Source organism: Nannospalax galili, unplaced genomic scaffold (assembly GCF_000622305.1).
Source record: "Nannospalax galili isolate Female #2095 unplaced genomic scaffold, S.galili_v1.0 scaffold115, whole genome shotgun sequence".
Classification (NCBI taxonomy): domain Eukaryota; kingdom Metazoa; phylum Chordata; class Mammalia; order Rodentia; family Spalacidae; genus Nannospalax; species Nannospalax galili.
In genome coordinates this window covers 7,651,389-7,670,727 of record NW_008340588.1, presented here as the reverse complement: position 1 = coordinate 7,670,727, position 19,339 = coordinate 7,651,389, and the positions used below count along the sequence as shown (strand labels likewise).

The 19,339-nt window shown below is 40.5% G+C and overlaps 1 protein-coding gene across 1 annotated transcript in view; it reads left to right on the top strand.

The window, feature by feature from the left end:
* Ankar (ankyrin and armadillo repeat containing) overlaps positions 1-19,339 on the top strand; it is a 56,013-nt gene that overhangs the window by 1,878 nt on the left and 34,796 nt on the right. Inside the window, 8 exon segments of the mRNA XM_008835642.3 lie at positions 4,006-4,059; positions 5,059-5,220; positions 5,461-5,544; positions 5,681-5,858; positions 6,958-7,166; positions 8,637-8,741; positions 11,633-11,874; positions 14,733-14,901. Of these exon segments, the coding sequence (XP_008833864.1) occupies positions 4,006-4,059; positions 5,059-5,220; positions 5,461-5,544; positions 5,681-5,858; positions 6,958-7,166; positions 8,637-8,741; positions 11,633-11,874; positions 14,733-14,901 (1,203 nt within the window).

The window sequence follows — 19,339 nt, the reverse complement described above, 5'->3', positions numbered from 1 at the left end:
CTTCAGGAATGAGACACCACCTAGATGGCTCTTTCTTTGCTATTATGAGAACAAATCTACTGATTTGCATTATGCATATAAATTGGTCATACATCATGGTTGATATTAAAAAGTATATTTCAGTCTTTATTCAGTTTATTTTTACATATAATCTTAATATGGGAAGAGGATTTTACATAAATTTATTGAGGTATGAAAAGGTTAATAGTTTTTCCTAGTTATCTAGTTCTTCTGTGGCTAAAGTTGGTACCTGAAGCTTTTAGTGATGAATCAAGTGGAAATAGGCCATGTTTATCTAAAATGGACATATAATCATTGAGAATGTTGTCTGGAAAAAAACTAGTTTGTCCATGTAGATCTGGTCACTAAAGAAAATACTTTGAAAAGTAAATTAGTTGTTTCTTAGCTTCTCAGTAAAGCAAGGAAGACTTATAATCAGAACAATGCAATGAACCTGCTAAGCTGAAGCCAGGTATGGTTGGTGATCCCAGGGGAGGACTGGGGGACCTTGAGCCCAGTCAACTACTTAGCCAGTTGTAGGCCAGCCTGAGTTACAAAGTCTGACCCTGCCCCCCAAATCAAATAAAAACACAATATGGTAAGCTAGTTCATTGACGTGTTAGATTTCCTTATTATTTTCTTCCCTAACATTTATAATTATGATAGTCAATATCAATTGTCAACCTGATGAGATTTAGAATCATCTAGCATCCAGGCCTCTGAGCTTGCCTATAGAGGATTATCTTGATTAGATAATTGAGGTACAAAGATCCATACAATGGTGCCACATGGGTGGCACCATTCCCTGGGATGGGATCCTAGACTGTATATAAAGGAGAAAGTGAGCTGCGTTCAAGCATTCATTGTTCCTGACTGTGGATGCAATAAGACTAGCTGCCTCAAGCTCTTGGCACCAGGACTTACTTCTCCATCATGATGGACTTTGCCCTCAAACTGTGAGTCAAAATAAACCCTTTCTTTCTTCCTTCAGTTGCTTTTGTCAGGGTATTTTATCACAGCAAAAGGAAAAATAACTAATACAATAGGTAAATAAAAATTATATGCACATACACACTTATAAAGCACTCTCATCTTATTTGTCCATTTAAAAAATATTCATTGAACTTATTTCTTGCTTATATATAAAGATAAGTTCACCTGTTAAGAATAAGCACAGAATAAACTTGAGTACAAGCTCCATGTAAATAGGACCCTTGCCCATCTTACTTATTTCTTTTCTATTAAAACAGTTTCTGGCACATAATAGACATCAGCAAACACTGATTAAATTGCATTAAGTAAATTGAGTTGAATCAGTAAATAATCACATGGGGAAGAGTATTGTTCATGATTAGAAGGGTTCTACTATTACTGTAGGTGGATCAGATTGAGTATTAAATCTAGCAGGAGTGTCCCAGAGGGGTTTAACAGTGGGTAAGTGACTATAGTATTTAGAAAGGGCATCACAGGTACTTTCATATGAAAGTGCACATTACAGATGCAGGCCAAATAAAATTTTCTGTAGGTAATGCTCAAAGGTATCCATGCAGGATGGTGTCTAGGTACAAAAGTTACCAATTTGATGTCAATTCCTGACCATCACTACATACCATTAAACACTTTTGAATCTCACATAGGGCCTGAAACATATTTGCTATCAATGCTATGGACTGTACCTGTGCCTACAATGTGAAGTTCAAATACCTGAAGTAAGATTTGTCTGATGACAGGGAGACAACCTATCTCGCCCTCTCTGGGACAGCTTGCCAGATGTCTTGCTTCAGGCTCTGAAGCCTTAGTGTATTTACAAAGTTTAGTCCTACGGAGCTTGTGTCTCCATATCTCAAACCTAGATAGCTAATTTCTCTCATTTCCTTGCAGGGCAATCAACTTTTGTTGAGATCAGGTTATAAAGGTAATGGATATAAGGCAGAAATTCTCCTTTCTATAGGAGAGAATTACCCAATCAGCAATGTTGGTAGAGTAGACATCATGCCGTTTGACTGGAGGCAAAGTGCCTTGGCTTGGGAGTCACTGGACTCTAAATGGTTACAGCTAAAACTGGAACCTAATCACAGTGTCTTATTGTTTGGAAACATTTTTTAAATTACTGTGTGTGTGTGTGTGTGTGTGTGTGTGTGTGTATGTGTGTGTGTCTATCTGTCTTTCTGCCTCTGTCTGTCATGTACATGCATGTGTGCAGGTGTCATGGCTTGCATGTGGCAGTCAGAGTTCAACTTGCTGGAATAGGTTTTCTCCATCCACTATATGTGTCCTGGGGACCAAACTCAGGTTGTCAAGCATGGCAGCAAATTCCTTTACCAGCTAAATCATTTTATCAGTTCTTGTTTGGATCTTTGCTTAGGTGATTAGTGTCAAGAAGTACAAAATGTTGCCAGTAAAATACAGTGACTTACATTAATTTCTGAATTCCTTTGATTGGTTTGGTAGTTTTCTCTAAAAGGCCATCATGGCCCAATTTACATAATTGAGCATCATGTAAATACATTTGTAAAAAGAATATTGCATGGCAAATTTATTAAAACTGTTACATTTTACCCAAAAATGTCAGTTTTTATGCCCAATTTACATAATTGGGTATCATGTAAATACATTTGTAAAAAGAGTATTGCATGGCAAATTTATTAAAAGTGTTACATTTCATCCCAAATTATCAGTTTTTTAGGACCCCTAAGGCAAGTTCAGGTCATATAAACAAAATATAAATTAATCTAAATATTTTAATAGCCCTCAACACTTCATCCTGGAAGTTGTCCTTGTATTCTATTCACTGAGCATTGGAAGATGGCAGAGAACATTGTACAAGTCAGAGGATGTCTCTTTATTATTGAATTGGCCGTGCATACCTGGAAAACTAAGATAATTTGACCTTCCTGATCAATATGATGTCAGGAGCTTTGTGAATACCTGAGCTCCATGGAAGTTATGAATCAGCAGTAGGTAAAGGTTCTTAACAGTGTCAGAGCCCTGATAATCCTGACAAAAGTTGGATTTGGCTTTTTGCCCATTTTTACAAATTTAACTAGGACTTTTATTAGAGAAGGGGTGGGACTAAGGAACCATCTAAAAAGCAATAGGCAACTTTAAGATTCACAAATCTATATGTCAATTTCCATATATATAAATTTATAGATATAGAAGTCAAATTATAGAACATGATCAGGGTTAGAGGTATAGATTGAGAAGTCAAAACCATGAAATCCTTTGGCTCATTCAGTGAAACATCAGTAAGAAATGTGGTTGTAGTTGGGCTTGGTCGTGAACACCTGTAATCCCAACATTCAGAAGACTGGATCAGGGGGATTACCTTGGAGACAAGCCTAGGCTACATAGTGAGTCCAGGCAGGACTGGTCTACAAACTAATCTTTATTTGGAGGATGGGAGTGAGGAAATATGATTGTGATAGGAAGCAGCACAAATCCTCTATGACTAAGGGCAGAGGACTCCTGCTTACTTTTAATAATGAAGCTGTTTCCATCAGCAGCTTCATGGCCTAGGATCTGATCTGTTGAGTCCATCATATCTGAGGCTACCTTTCATAAGGATGCCTTCACAGGGTGGTCCTGCCAAGGTGATTAAAGACACAAAGGAGCATTCTAATAAAGGTCCTGATAAAAGGAAGGAGAACCCAAACAGTAAACTGTCTAAATTTTCAGAGGTGGTACACAGACATTGACCCATAAGAACAGACACTGACCATAATGCTGGAGCAGGATCTCAGAGACCTCCTCAGGATCTCTGGCTTTGCTGGATTGTAAGATTTCCAGATCACAAAGGAGGGTAACATTCAAAGAGCTTAGGATTGTAGCTTGGCTCCTAGCTTGGTCAGGAGGTCCCTTCCCAGGAGTGGGTAAGGGCAATCTGGCACGTATAGAAAAGCGTGGGTCACTGTACCTGTCGCCAGTTGCACTTCTCGGTTGGTAGTCCATCGGTATCGATTGGCTCCAGTTGCTCCTTCAACCCATGACGTCTTTTTGCTGAAGGGTCCGGTGGTGTGGGTGAGAACCGAGTGCTGGGCACCGGTATCTACCATGAAGGTAACTGGCTTGCCCCCCACTCGAAGAGTTACCCTGGGCTCAGGTGGGGGGTCCTGGCCCCGACCCCCCTAGTCGAGGGTTAGGAGAGTGGACTCTCTTGTTCTTGATTTCTTTTTAGGGCAATCTCTTGCCCAGTGGCCTTTCTCTTTGCAGTAGGCACATTGGTCTCTGTCTAATGGGGCCCTGCCTCTGCCTCCTTTCCTATCTCCTCTAGACTCTTCCCTGTCTCTCACTACAGTGGCCAGTATCCTGCTTAATTCCTTGTTTCGCCTCTTGTCTCTTGCATTTTCCCTATCCTCTGCCTCTCTCCTTTGTCTTTCTTCTCTTTCTTCTTGAGTTTCTCTTTTATTATAATTTTTTTCTGCTTCCCTGAGTAGATCTTGTAACCTCTGTCCCTGTAGGTTTTCCATTCTTTGGAGCTTCACCTTAATGTCAGGGGCAGACTGCCAAATAAAGGACATAGAGACACTCACTTCTTGCTCAGGGCTATCTGGATCGAAGGGGGTGAACCTCCGATATGCTTCCTTTAGTCTCTCTAAGAATACCGTCGGTGACTCCTCCTGCCCTTGTACTACTGATCTTACCTTGGCCAAATTGGTGGGGCGTCGCCCCGCTGCTCGGAGGCCCGCTGTGAGCAACTGGCGATAAAGGCGTAGGTGTCCCCTACCTTCAGGTGTAGTGAAGTCCCAATCTGGTCTGGTCAAGGGAAAAGCAGCTTCTATTTCGTTGGGCAGCTGGGTGGGTCTTCCATCCGCCCCGGGAACCTGTTTACGGGCTTCCAGAATGACCCTCTGTTTCTCCTCTGTCGTGAGGAGGACTTGGAGGAGCTGTTGGCAATCATCCCAGGTGGGCTGGTGAGTTAGAAGGATAGACTCCAGGAGGTTAGTTAGGGCTACAGGGTCTTGGGAGAAGGGCGGGTTATGTTGTTTCCAGTTATACAAGTCAGAGGTGGAAAAGGGCCAGTACTGAAGTTGGTTGCCCGGCCCTGGTCCCACCCAGAGAGGAAGTATGTGAGAAGAATCCCCTTGGTGTCCTCTTCGCTCTCGCAACCTCCCAGCAATCGGGGAGGACGTCCCGGGAGTGTGATCTATCGCCGCAACAACCAGAACCGGGGGCGCTTGAACCTGGGGCTGGGCTCCGGGCGCGGGGGGGCAGAGGCGGGTAAGGGGGAGGAGAGTCTTCGAGAAGGGGATTTAGAGCGGAATCATCGGGGGGATAACAGGCTTGGTTTTGAGCACTACAGGACAGAGTGAGAGTGAAGGGGAGGGGTCCATCAGCAAGGGCACCGAGGGGGCCTGGGGGACTGCCTTGGGAGAGAGAAAAGGGGAGACCCACGGAGGGGGGTCAAAGGAAAGGCTTTCCCAAGTGACGATGTATGGAATCTGATCTGGATGTCCATAGGGTCCTGGTCTGAAGACTCGCGCCTTGACCTGGGAAATAAGGTTCAAGTCAAAAGTGCCATCGCGTGGCCACCCGACGTCAAAGGTGGGCCACTCGGATGAACACAGGGCGGTCCACTTGTTTTTCTTGATCTCCACTGATTGATTGGAGGCTCTGGTCTTCACCTCGCGCCAATGATCTAAAGTAAGGCTAAGAGGGGTGGTTAAATCTTGTCCCATAGTGACTGGGAATGAGTTGACAACAACAAGAGTGAATACAACACAAAGGAGACACAGACAGCCGGCAAACAGAAATGTTGCACTCCCTCGCCTGGTGAACCAGATCGAGGGCCTGACACCAGATGGAGGAGGTACCTCTTCCCCTCCGAACAGACAAATGAATCCCTCAGAAACGTATTGGTCAGTCCCTGTCCACCACCGCCCCAAACCAGACCGTGAGTCTCACGCCGAGAACAAAGAGCAAGACAAAAAAACAGAGAAACAGAGACACCAATACACATACAACACACAAAAACACACAAAAGGGCCGGCCGGCTTACCTCCCTGGGAAACCTGGGTTGTCCCCAGCGCTGCGTGGCAGGGATCTCGGTGGGACCTCCAAATGAAGAATCGTGCTTAACACACAGGGACAAAACCAAGTTTCGGGATGCAAAAGCAAGAGGAGTTTATTCGTACACAGGCGCCTGCAGACACAGAGTCCCGCTCGGGTCAGGACTTGCGCGCCGGGCTTAGTTTGGGGGGGGCTTTTTATAGAGCAGAAGCAAGGTACAGAAGCAGATGCATGGTTACAAGGTTATTATTAGTGCATTTCAATGGGTACAAGGTATGAGGAAACAGTATTGCTAAATTCAGAGGGGGCTATGGGTGAAACCGATTGTTATCGTTAACTTCCCAGTAGGCTGTTATCGCTAACTTCCCGGTAGGGGCTTCAGGGTGGTGCCAGGTGGTCCGACTGCAAACGTCCTATCTTCCACTGCTAGTTTCACAAGACCTGGGTTAGAATCTTGGCTTATCGAATGGCTGATTACAGTTCTTTTTCTAAAATGGCCTTCCTGCTGTCAGTTGGGTCTTTCATTGATACAGTGAGGAAACTAGAATTTGAAAATCAGATATAAAGTATAAAGAAATGTGTTTAACTATTATCTGAATCTGTTTCATCATTTGTAAAGTGAGTTGATAATATTTGACTATTTTCACTTCCCTTGTAGAACTATTATAAGGAATAGATGGGATAGGTGTATTTCAATAACTCTGTGTAGTAAAAACTTCCCAACAAATTATAAGCATGATAATTCAGTTGAGAAAGAGGCTAGGGACTAATTCTAAGGACAGCTAGGCAAAGGAGGCAAGTCTGTTTACATGTGGATTATAGAAAATGATACTTCAAAGAGAGACTAGGTAATGGTAGAAGGCAGAGTTCCTTCAACAACACAGCAAAAGTAAAACTGACACTATGTGTGTACTTAAATGCCATTATACTGTGTTCCTTGGTTTTCAGGAATCAGTGCACCCCACTGTTACTTGCTGCAACTTCAGGAGCACTGGACACTATTCAGTACCTGTTTTCTCATGGCGCTAACTGGAGAAAAACAGATACTAAAGGCAATAATATAATTCATTTATCAGTGCTCACTTTTCATACAGAGGTACTAAAGCATATAATAGAGTTAAACATCCCTGAACTCCCAGTTTGGAAAACTTTAGTAGGTGAGTATAAAACATAGACTTCAATTTTTTTTTTCTTTTTTTTTTGGTCTTTTTGAGACGGTCTCTCTCTGTAGCCTCATCTGGGCTGGAGCTCACTGTGTAGGCAAGGCTGGCTTTGAACTCGGAGATCCACCTGCCTCTGCCTCCCAAGTGCTGGGAATAAAGGTGCGTGCCATCATGTCTGCCTTAAAATACAAATGTTTTTAAAATTAAAAATCATAAAATAAGTGTTCTATGCATTAAAATCAGAAATTGTACAGAGGAAACAGAGCTATCTTTTGTGTGCAAAATTAGTTTTGTTACTTTAAAAAAAATCAGTTTGAGGGACTGGAGAGATGGCTCAGCAATTAAGAGCACTGGTTGCTCTTGCAGAGGACCCGAGTTTGATTCCCAGCACCCACATGGCGACTAACAATGGTCCATAACTACAGTTCCAGGGGATCCAAAGTTCTCTTCTGACCTCCATGGGAAAACTGCATGACATGGATGCATTTACATGCATGCAGGCAATATACTCAGACTTTTTAAAAAAGTTAGAGTTTCTTTATGTCATGTGCATGAATGTTTTGCCTACATGTGTGTAAGTACACCATGTCCATGTAGTGCCCATGGAACTGGAGTTAGCAACCATCTGGATGCTGGGAACTGAACCCAGGTCCTCTGCAAAAGGAGGAAAGTGCTTCTAACCACTGAACCATTTCTCTAGTCCCCTAGTTTTACTTCTAACTTAAAAATCAAAGGCCTATGACCCAAACTGACTATATCTTACACAATTATATTTATTTTTGTTTCCTAACTTTCTCTAAAGTCAGCACATTTTCACCATCAAGTGAACTTTATATGTCCAGCCAATCTTAGCCATTCAGACCGAGAACAAAGAATTTCAGGAGTTTTTTTCAGGAATTATATAAACTACAAACCTCAAAGCTCATGAGCATATTCTGTTGGTTTTCTGTTACTATCTCAAATACCCAAGATTATCAACTTATGAAGAGAGAAGCCTTATTTGGGCTCCCAGATTTGGCTGACTCCTTTGCTTTTTGGTTGTGATGAGGTATCAATTTAGGGCAGGAGCACATGGTAGAGATCTATGGCCTATTTGCCTCATGACAGTTATGAAAAAATTGAGAGACAGGAAGAGGAAGGGACAGACTTCCACAATTCCCTTCAAGCCTACTTTTCCAATGACTGCCCACTAAGCCCCACCTCTTAAAATTGCCATCATCACTCAGTAGCACCAAGCTAGTGACTTAACCTTTAACATGGACCCTTCCTGATCCAAGCTATAGCACATACATAATTTAATCAGCATCTCACAGAGGGCCATGAAAGGACAGGAATTTAGTGAATGCAGTTGGTGATGGGGTGATCTCAAGTCTTGTGTTCACTTACCTACATGAAAACAAAATAGGTCATTCCATTACCTCTTATGCAAATTACAGCTTTGTTTTTCTGTTGAATACTTACCAGAAATGTTGCAGTGTGAAAGCTTTAAACGAAGGATGATGGCTGTCATGTCCTTAGAAGTAATTTGCTTAGCAAATGATTGATACTGGAAATGTATCTTGGATGCAGGTGATACAAAATATATTATCCTTTTCTTGTTCTATTTTAAGTAGAGCTATACTATATTCATTAAACATTTTAATATATGTTAGATATAAATACAGATAATTACATATGTATTAATATATACATACACATGGGTGTTAAGATCAGAAGCAAAGCATACACTGTGCCACTGAACTACTGAACTACATCCTAGTTCATATATATGTGTGTGTATGTGTGTATATATATATGTATATATATATATACACATGTATATAAACAAACAAGCATATATATCTGCTTTTTTTTGAGACAGTGTCTCACTATATAGCCCAGAGTGGTCTTGAACTTGTAATCCTCTTGCTTCAGTCTTCTGAGTCCTAGGTTTACAGATATGTGTAACCATACCTGCTTAAAAATATTTTTAATTATAAAGGAAACTTCTTAGTTGATATTAAGCTTCTTTTTCCTTTTCTCTAAGATCACTTCTTTTATTTCCCTGCTTTATATTTTATTTTTCATGTGAATGCTGCACAGGGTTAAAAATATACATTTTAGAGTAAGTCTTTTTCTCTAAAACCTTGAAATTGTAAAATGTAGTATTAAAAGATTTTACCATAGTTTAATTTTTTTAGCTGAAATCATTTTACTTTGATACCATGTTCTCTTTTTTTGTAAAATTTTTATTGAATTTTTGTGTATTTCACACAGAGCATCACAATCATCTCTATACCCCCTTCCCCTATTGGAACCCTCCCACAGTGCCCCCCCCCACTGGAATTCATACATTCTGTTATCTGTGTCAGGGCCAATTATGTTAAGCTAGTATTCCCAGACATCCCACAGTATAGGTGCATCCACTGGGGTCTAGTCAGCCCATCCAGAGTCCCACCCCACCCCCCCCTTAAGAAGATCATCTCTTCTTCAACCAGCAGTAATCATAATCATCTGTCAATAATTCTTCAACTAAGATTGGGGCCTGCTGCCCATTTCCACAGTTCTGTGCTGGGTTTTTTTCTGCTTAAGTTTGCATGGGTGTTGTGCATGCTGACACCATTGCTGTAGGTTCATATGACCAAGGTTCCAGGAGCCTGTAAGACCATTTCCATATGGTCATGCACCTCCTCCCTGGTTCTTAAAATCTTTCTGCCCCCTCTTCCACAATGGTCCCTGAGTCCTGGGTGGGTAGAGTTTAACATAGGAGTCCTGTCCAAGGATCCATACTCTGAAGACTCTTATTCTCTATGCTTTGGCCATTTGTGACCATTTGTGTTCCTGCCCCTCTCTTGCATGAGGGAGCTTCATTGACGAGAATTGAGAGATGCATTAGTGTTCTCTTTACCCCTTGTTCTATGTTACATGAGCCTTAGGTTATGATAAATACTGTGACAAAAAAGTAACTTACAGGGGAAAGAGTTTATCTTACAAATCCAGGCTACAATCCATTATTATGGGGAAGTCAAGGTGGCAGGAACTTGAACCAGCTAGTCTCATCTTGCCCACAGTCAAGAACAGAGGGAAATGAATTAATGCATTCATGCATGCCTTCTTGGGCTCAGTACCCTTTCTACACTTATTCAGCCCAAGATCCCTAGCCTTGGGAATGGCATCGCCCATAGTGGGCAAGTCAATTAATATTAGTAATCAAGACAATCTCCCACAGATATGCTCATAGGTCAACCTTATCTAACAGTCCCTCACTGAGACTCTGAAGTGATTCTAGATTATGTCAAGTTGACAAAACTAATCATTACACTACTGTTATAATTACTTTCATTTACAAATTATTTCTATTCTACATTTGCCCAATTAATTTTTCAATTGAGAATTAGAAGAGGTCAGACCAGGTTTGTAAGTAGTTCTGCATTTAGAATTTAAATTAATTGCATACTCCCTCTGACCTAGTTTCCTTATTAGTCAAATGGATCAACCCTGTAGGATTGTTTTGAAAGAAGCACTGTCTTCTACAACTTTCTAAAATGATATAAATGTTCTATTAGAGCTATGCAATAGGGTAACCACTTTCCTAAAGTGCATATTGAGCACACATGAAATGCTCCATAAATATTGTTGAGTGAATAATTATAAATTTATTGAACTAAAAGTAGTACCCTATTGAATTACTAAAAACTTGTGCAGAAAAGCTCTATTCCAAAAAAAAAAGTAAACTATAGATTTACAATATTAAGGACATTTCATTTCATAAATAAGTAAATAAGTGAGCATCAATTATACTCATTCCATTTTCAGCACTTAAGTTTGTCTTCTACAATGTGGTTTGTTTTTATCAACTCAACTGATAAATCTAACAAGCATCCAACTATCTTTACTATGCCCAATAACTTATTATGATTAATGGGACTAATGTTGCATTTTACTAGATTCAGTACTTTTTATTTTTCACTTTTTTGTATAAGATAAAGTAATAACATATTCAGATAGTTGCACAAATACCACCACACAAAGATAATGCAATACCCAGAGCAGAATTCTACCATATCATACTCAAAGAATTTATTTACTGGACATGTTGATGCACACCTCTAATCCCAGCACTTGGGAAAACTGAGGCAGTAATATTGTGAACTACATAGTGAGGTCTTGTCTCTAATTTTAAAAATTACCTATCAATTCTCACAGGCCAAAATTCAGTGTTTCTAAGATGGTTTAGTGTTACTAATATAAAGTGTCAGGTTGTGTTTTATGTGAAATTAAATATACATTGAGAGCTGCTGTCCTGTAAATAAGACAGAAAACTGTATTCACATAACTCCAAGTTGTTTTTCTGTATTTTATAGAACTATTTGTCCATTATTTATATTGTCATGCTCATGAACATTGTTGCAATTTTGTCATGATAAACTGACTACAAAGTATTACAAATATTTTACACTTACTTCCGTCTTTTTTTACAGGTACCATTCCTGCATTAGTCAGTCTTTTAAAATGGCCCAGAATAAAACTGCAGTGTAAAACTGCTGGGTTATTGAGTAATATCTCAACCCATGTAAGTGTTGTGCATGCTTTGGTAGAGGCAGGGGGCATTCCTGCTTTGATCAACCTACTGGTTTCTGATGAGTCTGAACTACATTCTCGATGTGCTGTCATTCTGTATGATATTGCTCAGTGTGAAAACAAGGATGTTATTGCCAAATATGTAAGTTTTTTATAGAACATTTTTTGTAAATTTTTAATTGAATTTTTGTGTACTTCATATAGAACATTTTAATCATCTTTATACCCCCTTCCCCATTGACCCCCTCCCATACCCAACCTCACTGAAATTCATGCATTCTGTCATTTGTGTGTTAAGGCATATTGTGACAAGTTAGTGTCCCCAGATGTTCCGTAGTCCAAGTTCATTCACTGAGGTCTAGTCAGCTTATCTAGAGCCCCTCTCTCTAAGATCAGCTCTTTCTCACCCAGCAGTAATCAGCTGCCAATAGTTTTTCAGCTTAGAACATCAATTTTGACTGATAGAAATTCTCTCACATTTAGAAGCTAGAAAAATAGAGACCCATATTATTACACAGTAGCAAAACTTGTAGGGACAAATGGAAAATGGGAAAGGGGGAGCTTCATGAAAACTACTTTTGAGTAAGCAATAGGTGCTTGGGCTAGTGATGTAGTTTTGTGGTAGTGTGTTGGTCTAGCAGATTCAGTGCTGCTCTGATGTACGAGTGTTTTTCATAGTATATACACAATGTTTCTTGTTTATATGGATCGATTATAAGAAACACTACCATTCTGAGAAATATAGTAAAATTCTATACCAAAAGGTTGAATGATCCTGAGGAACTGACGAAGAATCTGAGAAAAAATGGCCAGTATGGTAGTAGGAAACCTGAAGAGAATCTGTTGTCTCATCAGCCAATGAGGAATATTCAAGGAGAGATCAGTAGTATCAAGTGCAACTGTAGCATGAAAATCAAATGTTACCTCCTGTGTTTGCCTTGAAAAATTGCTCATTGACCACCAATCATTCATTGATGACTCCTCTACCCTTGTCTCAAAAAATATTTCCTGAGCTCTGATGGTCATACTCTAGTTTTATATTGGTGACTGCTTCATTAATTTTTCTTTGATAGTAATATGCCACACTTGGCTACAACTTTCACTTTTCTGATGAAGATTTTAGTCTGTTCCTACTGCTACAACAAAACACCACAAATCAGATAGTTTACAGACAACACAAATTTATTTCTGGTTCATAAGGGCAAAGTCTTGACACAGAAGATCAAAGTGTCAGCATGTCCACTGTCTAGTGAAAGTGTTCTTTGCTTCTAAGATGGCGTTTGTTGGTCTGTCCTCATATGGCAGAAGGTAGAAAAGCAAAAGGGTCCAGTTGCTTCTCTCCAGCCCTTTTAATAAAGTCATTATCACCTCCTAAAGCTCCACTTCTTGATATTGTCACATCTGGGCACAAGTTCCTCTGTATGATTTAGGAGGAGCACATACCTTCAAACCATAATACCTTTTCTCACATGCCATGAGCTTTTCTTCTTATATTTGGACAGATTCTGTGCTGTTTCCTTTCTGCTTATTACTCACTTATTAGATGAGTTATTTCCAATTCAGTTACTTTCAGGAATCATATCTGGAAAAGGGCCTGGACACATGCTGTAGCAAGAAAACTGTTATCCAGGATTGTGTGCATGAGTTACTCACTTTACTTTTACCTAGGCAGAGAGACTGAGGGTGCACTGTACTTCATGAAGCAGATTGTCTCCTCCTCAATGTGAAACCCCTTTCTTTTTATCTCACCAAAAGACATATCAAACATATCCATATTTCATTCAAATATAACCTATCAGACTGAATCATCCTTGCTTTCTCAGATTTCAAAAACTTCATGCAAAAATGGCCTAGAAAAGAGCCTGTTGTCATCCTGAATCTAATTGAATTGTTTCAAACAGTGAATTCGGTTTTGTTTTTTTCCTGTTTCTCATGGTAGTCACTTAATATGCAAAATTGTTCTGCTAGCATTCCTTGAGGCTAATCACCATTGCTTGTATCCCTATTAGCAGCCCATATACATGTTTCAACACAGCAAAGTCTCCTAGCTTTATTGAAAATGGGTTGCATTTCTGTTTTTCATTTTCACTGATAGTCTTACATTGTTTCTTGTAAGTAGGGAGAAGAGTCATCTTCACTACACTTAAAAATTGGAAATTATATTCACATTAAAAATATGTTGTATTGCAGAGCTGGAGAGATGGCTTAAGGGTTAAGAGCATTGGCTGCTCTTGCAGAAGACCAGGGTTCAAATCCCAGCACCCACATGGCAGCTAACAATGATCCATAACTCTAATTCTAGGGGATCCAATACCCTCTTCTGACTTCCACAGACACTGCACAACATGGATAAACTTATATGCAGGTGATACACTCATACACATAAAATAAATAAATAGGGACTGGAGAGATGGCTCAGTGGTTAAGAACCCTAGCTATTCTTGCAGAAGACCCAGGTTTGAATCCCAGTACCCACATGACAGCTAACAACTGTCTGTGACTCCAGTTCCAGGAGATCCAACAGCCTCTTCTGTCCTCCATGGGCACTATATGACACAGATACACTTACCTACATGCAGGCAATACACACATATGCATAAAAATAATAAATAAAAATATTAAATAAATAAAATTTAAAAATATATGTTGTATTGCATATATGTAATTACTACCAGTGTACTGCCCACAATGGCAAATATTTCCAAATGGGATAATTATTCAATTGCTCTGACTCAGTTGCTTCATTTTTTAGAAATATTACAATGAACTAACATCATTATTTTATGTGTATTTATGTGTAATATATTTATTGGATATTCTACTTTGTGAAGAAGTATTGGACTTAGTTATGGTAGCTTAATGTGTCATATCATTAGCCACTTTTGTTTATAGGCACTTTTTTCTCCTAAATAAGGAGACATTTATAGAAAGATTATAGAGCTTTAAACAAAATTGTATTACTCTTAAATACATTCAAATGTAATTAATTTTGTGTTTTAGAATGGAATTCCAGCTCTGATAAATCTCTTGAAGCTGGACATAGAAAGTGTGCTGGTAAATGTAATGAACTGTATACGGGTCTTATGTATAGGAAATGAAAAGAATCAAAGAGCAATGAGAGTCCACAATGGCATCCAGTACCTTATCCAGTTTCTGAGTTCTGAATCTGGTGAGCCTCTAAGTCTGTTACTCAAAAGTAACCAGATTTATCAAGAGAAGCAAATACAGATTTGGATTTGTACATGAACAATGTTCTGAATTTATCTTCAAAGGGTCTAACCACATAAACTGTAACCTAAGTATCTGGAAATTTTAAATTAAAACTACTAAGTTCATAGAGATAAGTCACTCTTAAAAGTATATTAGAAGTTTTTTTGGCATCAAGTTAGTCTGGATTACCAGTTGATATGCCAGTGTGAATGGGGGAACTTTCATGGGATCCCAACTCTGGTTGAAGAGCTACAAGTAATCAATAGAGGCTGAGGGAGGGAGAGTCGGTTTTCTCCAGGGATGATCTTCCTAAGAGTTATTTAATCTCAGGTGGTCAGTCCTAAGCACATGTACACATAAGCACTACTAAATGGACTCAGTGCATTTTGTGTGTGTGTGTGTGTGTGTATGTGTGTGTGTGTAACAATAATAATCGATAGGACAGGAAATTGAGAGGGAGTTGGGGGGACATGGGAGGAGTTGCAGGGGGACTGGGAGGGGCGGAAGTGACATAAATACAATACTCAGATGAAATTCTAAAAAAAAAATTTATTTTTAATTTTATTTTTTTGAGAATTTTATAAACAAATACTGTATTTACATCATTTCTACCCTTCCTTCTCCCCCTCAGCTCCTCCCATAGTTCCCTCAGTCCCTCTCAACTTCTTGAACTCTTTAATTATTATTGTATATATATATATATACAATATATATATATACCATATATATATATATATATATACAACCTACAGAGTCCATTTAGTGTTGCTTCTGTGTACATGACTTAGGGCTGATGACTTGGGAGAGGCACCTTACCCCTGGAAAAAAACTCACTCTCTCACAATTCATTGATTGACTGCAGCTCTTCATTTAGAGGTAGGACCTTGTGAAATTTCCCTTATCCATACTGATGTGTCAAATGGTGCTGTCGTTATTATTTAGATCTTGTTTAGGCAGTTGTATTGTTGCAATTTCATGGGTGAAGCTTCCCTTTCATGTCTGGAAGACACTAGCTAGCAACAAGCATCCTGATCCTCTGGCTCTTATAATCTTTCTGCCCCTCTTCCATGGTGTTCTCTGAGACAGAGGGTGTATTTTAGACATATCACTTGGGCCTGGGCATGTTGTGTCACTCTGTAATCCTCTCCATCTGCTGCAAAAACAAGCTTCTTTGATGAGGAGTGAGAGCTACATTTACTGTGGATTTAAGGATAAATATTTAGAATATAGTTAGAAATTACATTGGTTTAGGGAATGGTAGTATTTGGTTCTCTTCTAGGGTCTATGACCTGTCCAGTCATGAGTATTTGTCTAGGTTTACAGTACCCAGCATGAATTCCCTTTTATTGAGTGGGTCTTAAGTCCAATTAGACAGTTGTTGGTTATCCCCAAGATAAAAATGCCACTCTTATACCATTAGAGATATCTCATGAGGCAGGTGATTGTTGTGGTTGATAAACATTAAAACTGAGTAGGACTATTGATTGCTTTTCTCCCTTGGCAGCTTGCACAGTGCCTTCTGATACTAGGAGAACTGGTCCTCAAGGAGTCTTCCAAATCAGTTCCAGCTCCATTTCTCCAAGTCCTAAGTCCAAAGTGTATGATATCTTCAACAACAGGGTCTTACCATTAGGTTCTGGGAGGTAACCAAGGACAATGGCAATAGTTTGGGAGTCTCTTTAAATACCCCAACCAACAACTGGAGGGGAAGTTTCCCATGGCTCACACTGGAGTTTATGTTAGAAAGTCTATGGTTCTTGGGGAAGCATTATCAACTCAAGTGACAGAACTTCATTTAAAAATATATATAAAATATTAATATATATTATATATGTATTACTAAGTGTGGGGACTTGGTGATAGAAAACAACTCAACAGTCAGGAGAAGTAAAGACCATATGGGCATGGTGATAAGAAATGGAAACCTAACAGTTCTGGGAAATAGAAACCTAGCCCTGGAGAAATAGGAACCTGACAGCTCTGGGAAATTGAAACCTAAAATGCTAATTAAGTCCCGTGGTCATGACCAATCAAACTCCCGGGTGGAGTAAAGGGAGGGACACTCAATGCTCACAAATGTATATAAACACTTGCCTAAAGCTTAATAAACGAGCTCCTGCTGGACAAGACTCCCTGCCTCCTTGGTGGTTCCTCAGGAACAGAGGGTTGGGGGGGCAGCGCACTCCCTCACCTCCGCCATCGTGCTGCGTGCGGGGAAGGACCCCCGTAACTAAGTATGTTTATAAAATGTTTCCCTATGTTTTCTTCAAATATCCTTGGTGTTATTTAGCCCTCCTTCCTCCCTCTTAACTCTGCATTACTTTCCTCTCCCTCCCAGTTGTACACACTCATTATGTTTTAAAAATATTTAATTGATATTTGTATAAATTAAAATATTAGCATGAATAAAGTAAAGCAAATAATATGCTCAGGGGAGCAGATACCTTATGTGAATAAACGAGTGTATTTTGATCATTGGTAGCTATTTTGCAATGTACACCAAGAACTTCAGATTTACTCTTTTTGATATCAAAATTCAAGGCAACTAGGAAGCATCAAGGCAGTTATTTGCTCCCAAAATGCACCTCAGTGTCAAGAATGCCAGTAAGCATAGGCAGTTTCTGCAGCAACTACTAATGTTTTCTGAGGCTCTGTAAGAACAGTCTCATTCCAGTGAGCCTATATAATAGTATAAACTTTACACTTTTTTAGGAGGAAAAAAATGGGTACAAATGTGTCCCATTTTCTTGCTGATTAGTTTATCACCTGTCATTCTATCCCAGCTCATGAGAAATAAGTACAGAACAAATACAAAATAAGCACATCAGTTAAATATAAGCCAAGGCTAAGCAGAGGACTTATCTTTATTTTAGAATTTCAAACTTAATCCAGTCCTCAGTTTTCTACTCCAAGGTTTTATGCACTAGTAATTATGATCTACTCTGTCACTTAGAACTAGCATCAGAGAGGATCAGCCTTTATGCATACTTTAGCTATATCATTTCATTTGTTTATAATTTTTCTTTATCTTATTTTGTATGTGCCATTAGTTAAAAATTAAACTAGGCTCCTAGCCTGAACTCCTATCCTCAGGCCTCTTGGGGTAAGTCTATAGCACAGCCCTCTGCGCCTTGACTCCCCAAGCCACCATTCACCCTTCCATCTCCCCCACTGTTCGCTACTCCCAGTTTGGGACCTGCGCCATTCCTAGTCTTGGGGCCCCAGACACCTGGGGAACCAATACTGCTTCCTGATCCTTCTCACCCAGACTAACTAAGTGCCTTTCTTGGGCCCCAGGAGCACCGCTTCTGGTCCTGGCCCCACCCTCACCTCTCTCTGCGTTCCTGGACCTGCACCACTGGCTAACTCTCCTAGCCTGCACTCCTATCCTCAGGCTTCTTGGGGTAAGACTGCAGCACAGCCCTCTGCACCTTGACTTCCCAAGCCACATTCACCCTTCCATCTTCCCCACTGTTCGCTACTCCCAGTTTGGGACCTGCACCATTCCTAGTCTTGGGGCCCCAGACACCTGGGGAACCAATACTGCTTCCTGATCCTTCTCACCCAGACCAACTGAGTGCCTTTCTTGGGACCCAGGAGCACCGCTTCTGGTCCTGGCCTCGCCCTCACCTCTCTCTGCATCCCTGGACCAGCACCATTGGCTAACTCTCCTAGCCTGCACTCCTATCCTCAGGCCTCTTGGGGTAAGTCTATAGCGCAGCCTTCCGCACCTTGACTCCCCAAGCCACATTCACCCTTCCATCTCCCCCACTGTTCGCTACTCCTAGTTTGGGACCTGTGCCATTCCTAGACTTGGGGCCCCAGACAATGGGGAAACCAATACTGCTTCCTGACCCTTCTCACCCAGACCAACTTAGTGCCTTTCTTGGGCCCCAGGGGTACCGCTTCTGGACCTGGCCCTGCCCTCACCTCCCTACACTTCCCTGGTCATGTAACACCTGCCAGCCTCTTGCTGGGGCTGATAGCCTCTTTCTGGGGTTCCGAGGCTTACCTTTCCTCTCCCTGATCCTTTGCATCCAGTACAACCCAGCTACTCAATCCACTCCCTGGTAAATCTTGGGGCTTCTTCCCACCCCATCTGCCTTTTCATCCCTGCGTGGCATGGCCTCGGCCAGGATCTCAGGTCAGTCCAACTCCCAAGTTCCTGAGGCCAAAATCGTTCTTAGTAGATTCCAGACCTAAAGAGAAAGTCTGAAAACTTCTGACCCACAATGGAATTGGGCCACCACGGAACTCCTGAAGACAAAATCAATCAGGTCACGACAATATAAAATCAAAAGAGAAGCTTAGACCAACCAGCTCTTCATACCCAAAAAGTAAACCACAAAGACACATAAAGTTCAAAAAAAGAAGCAGAACTAAACTTGAAGGCCCGA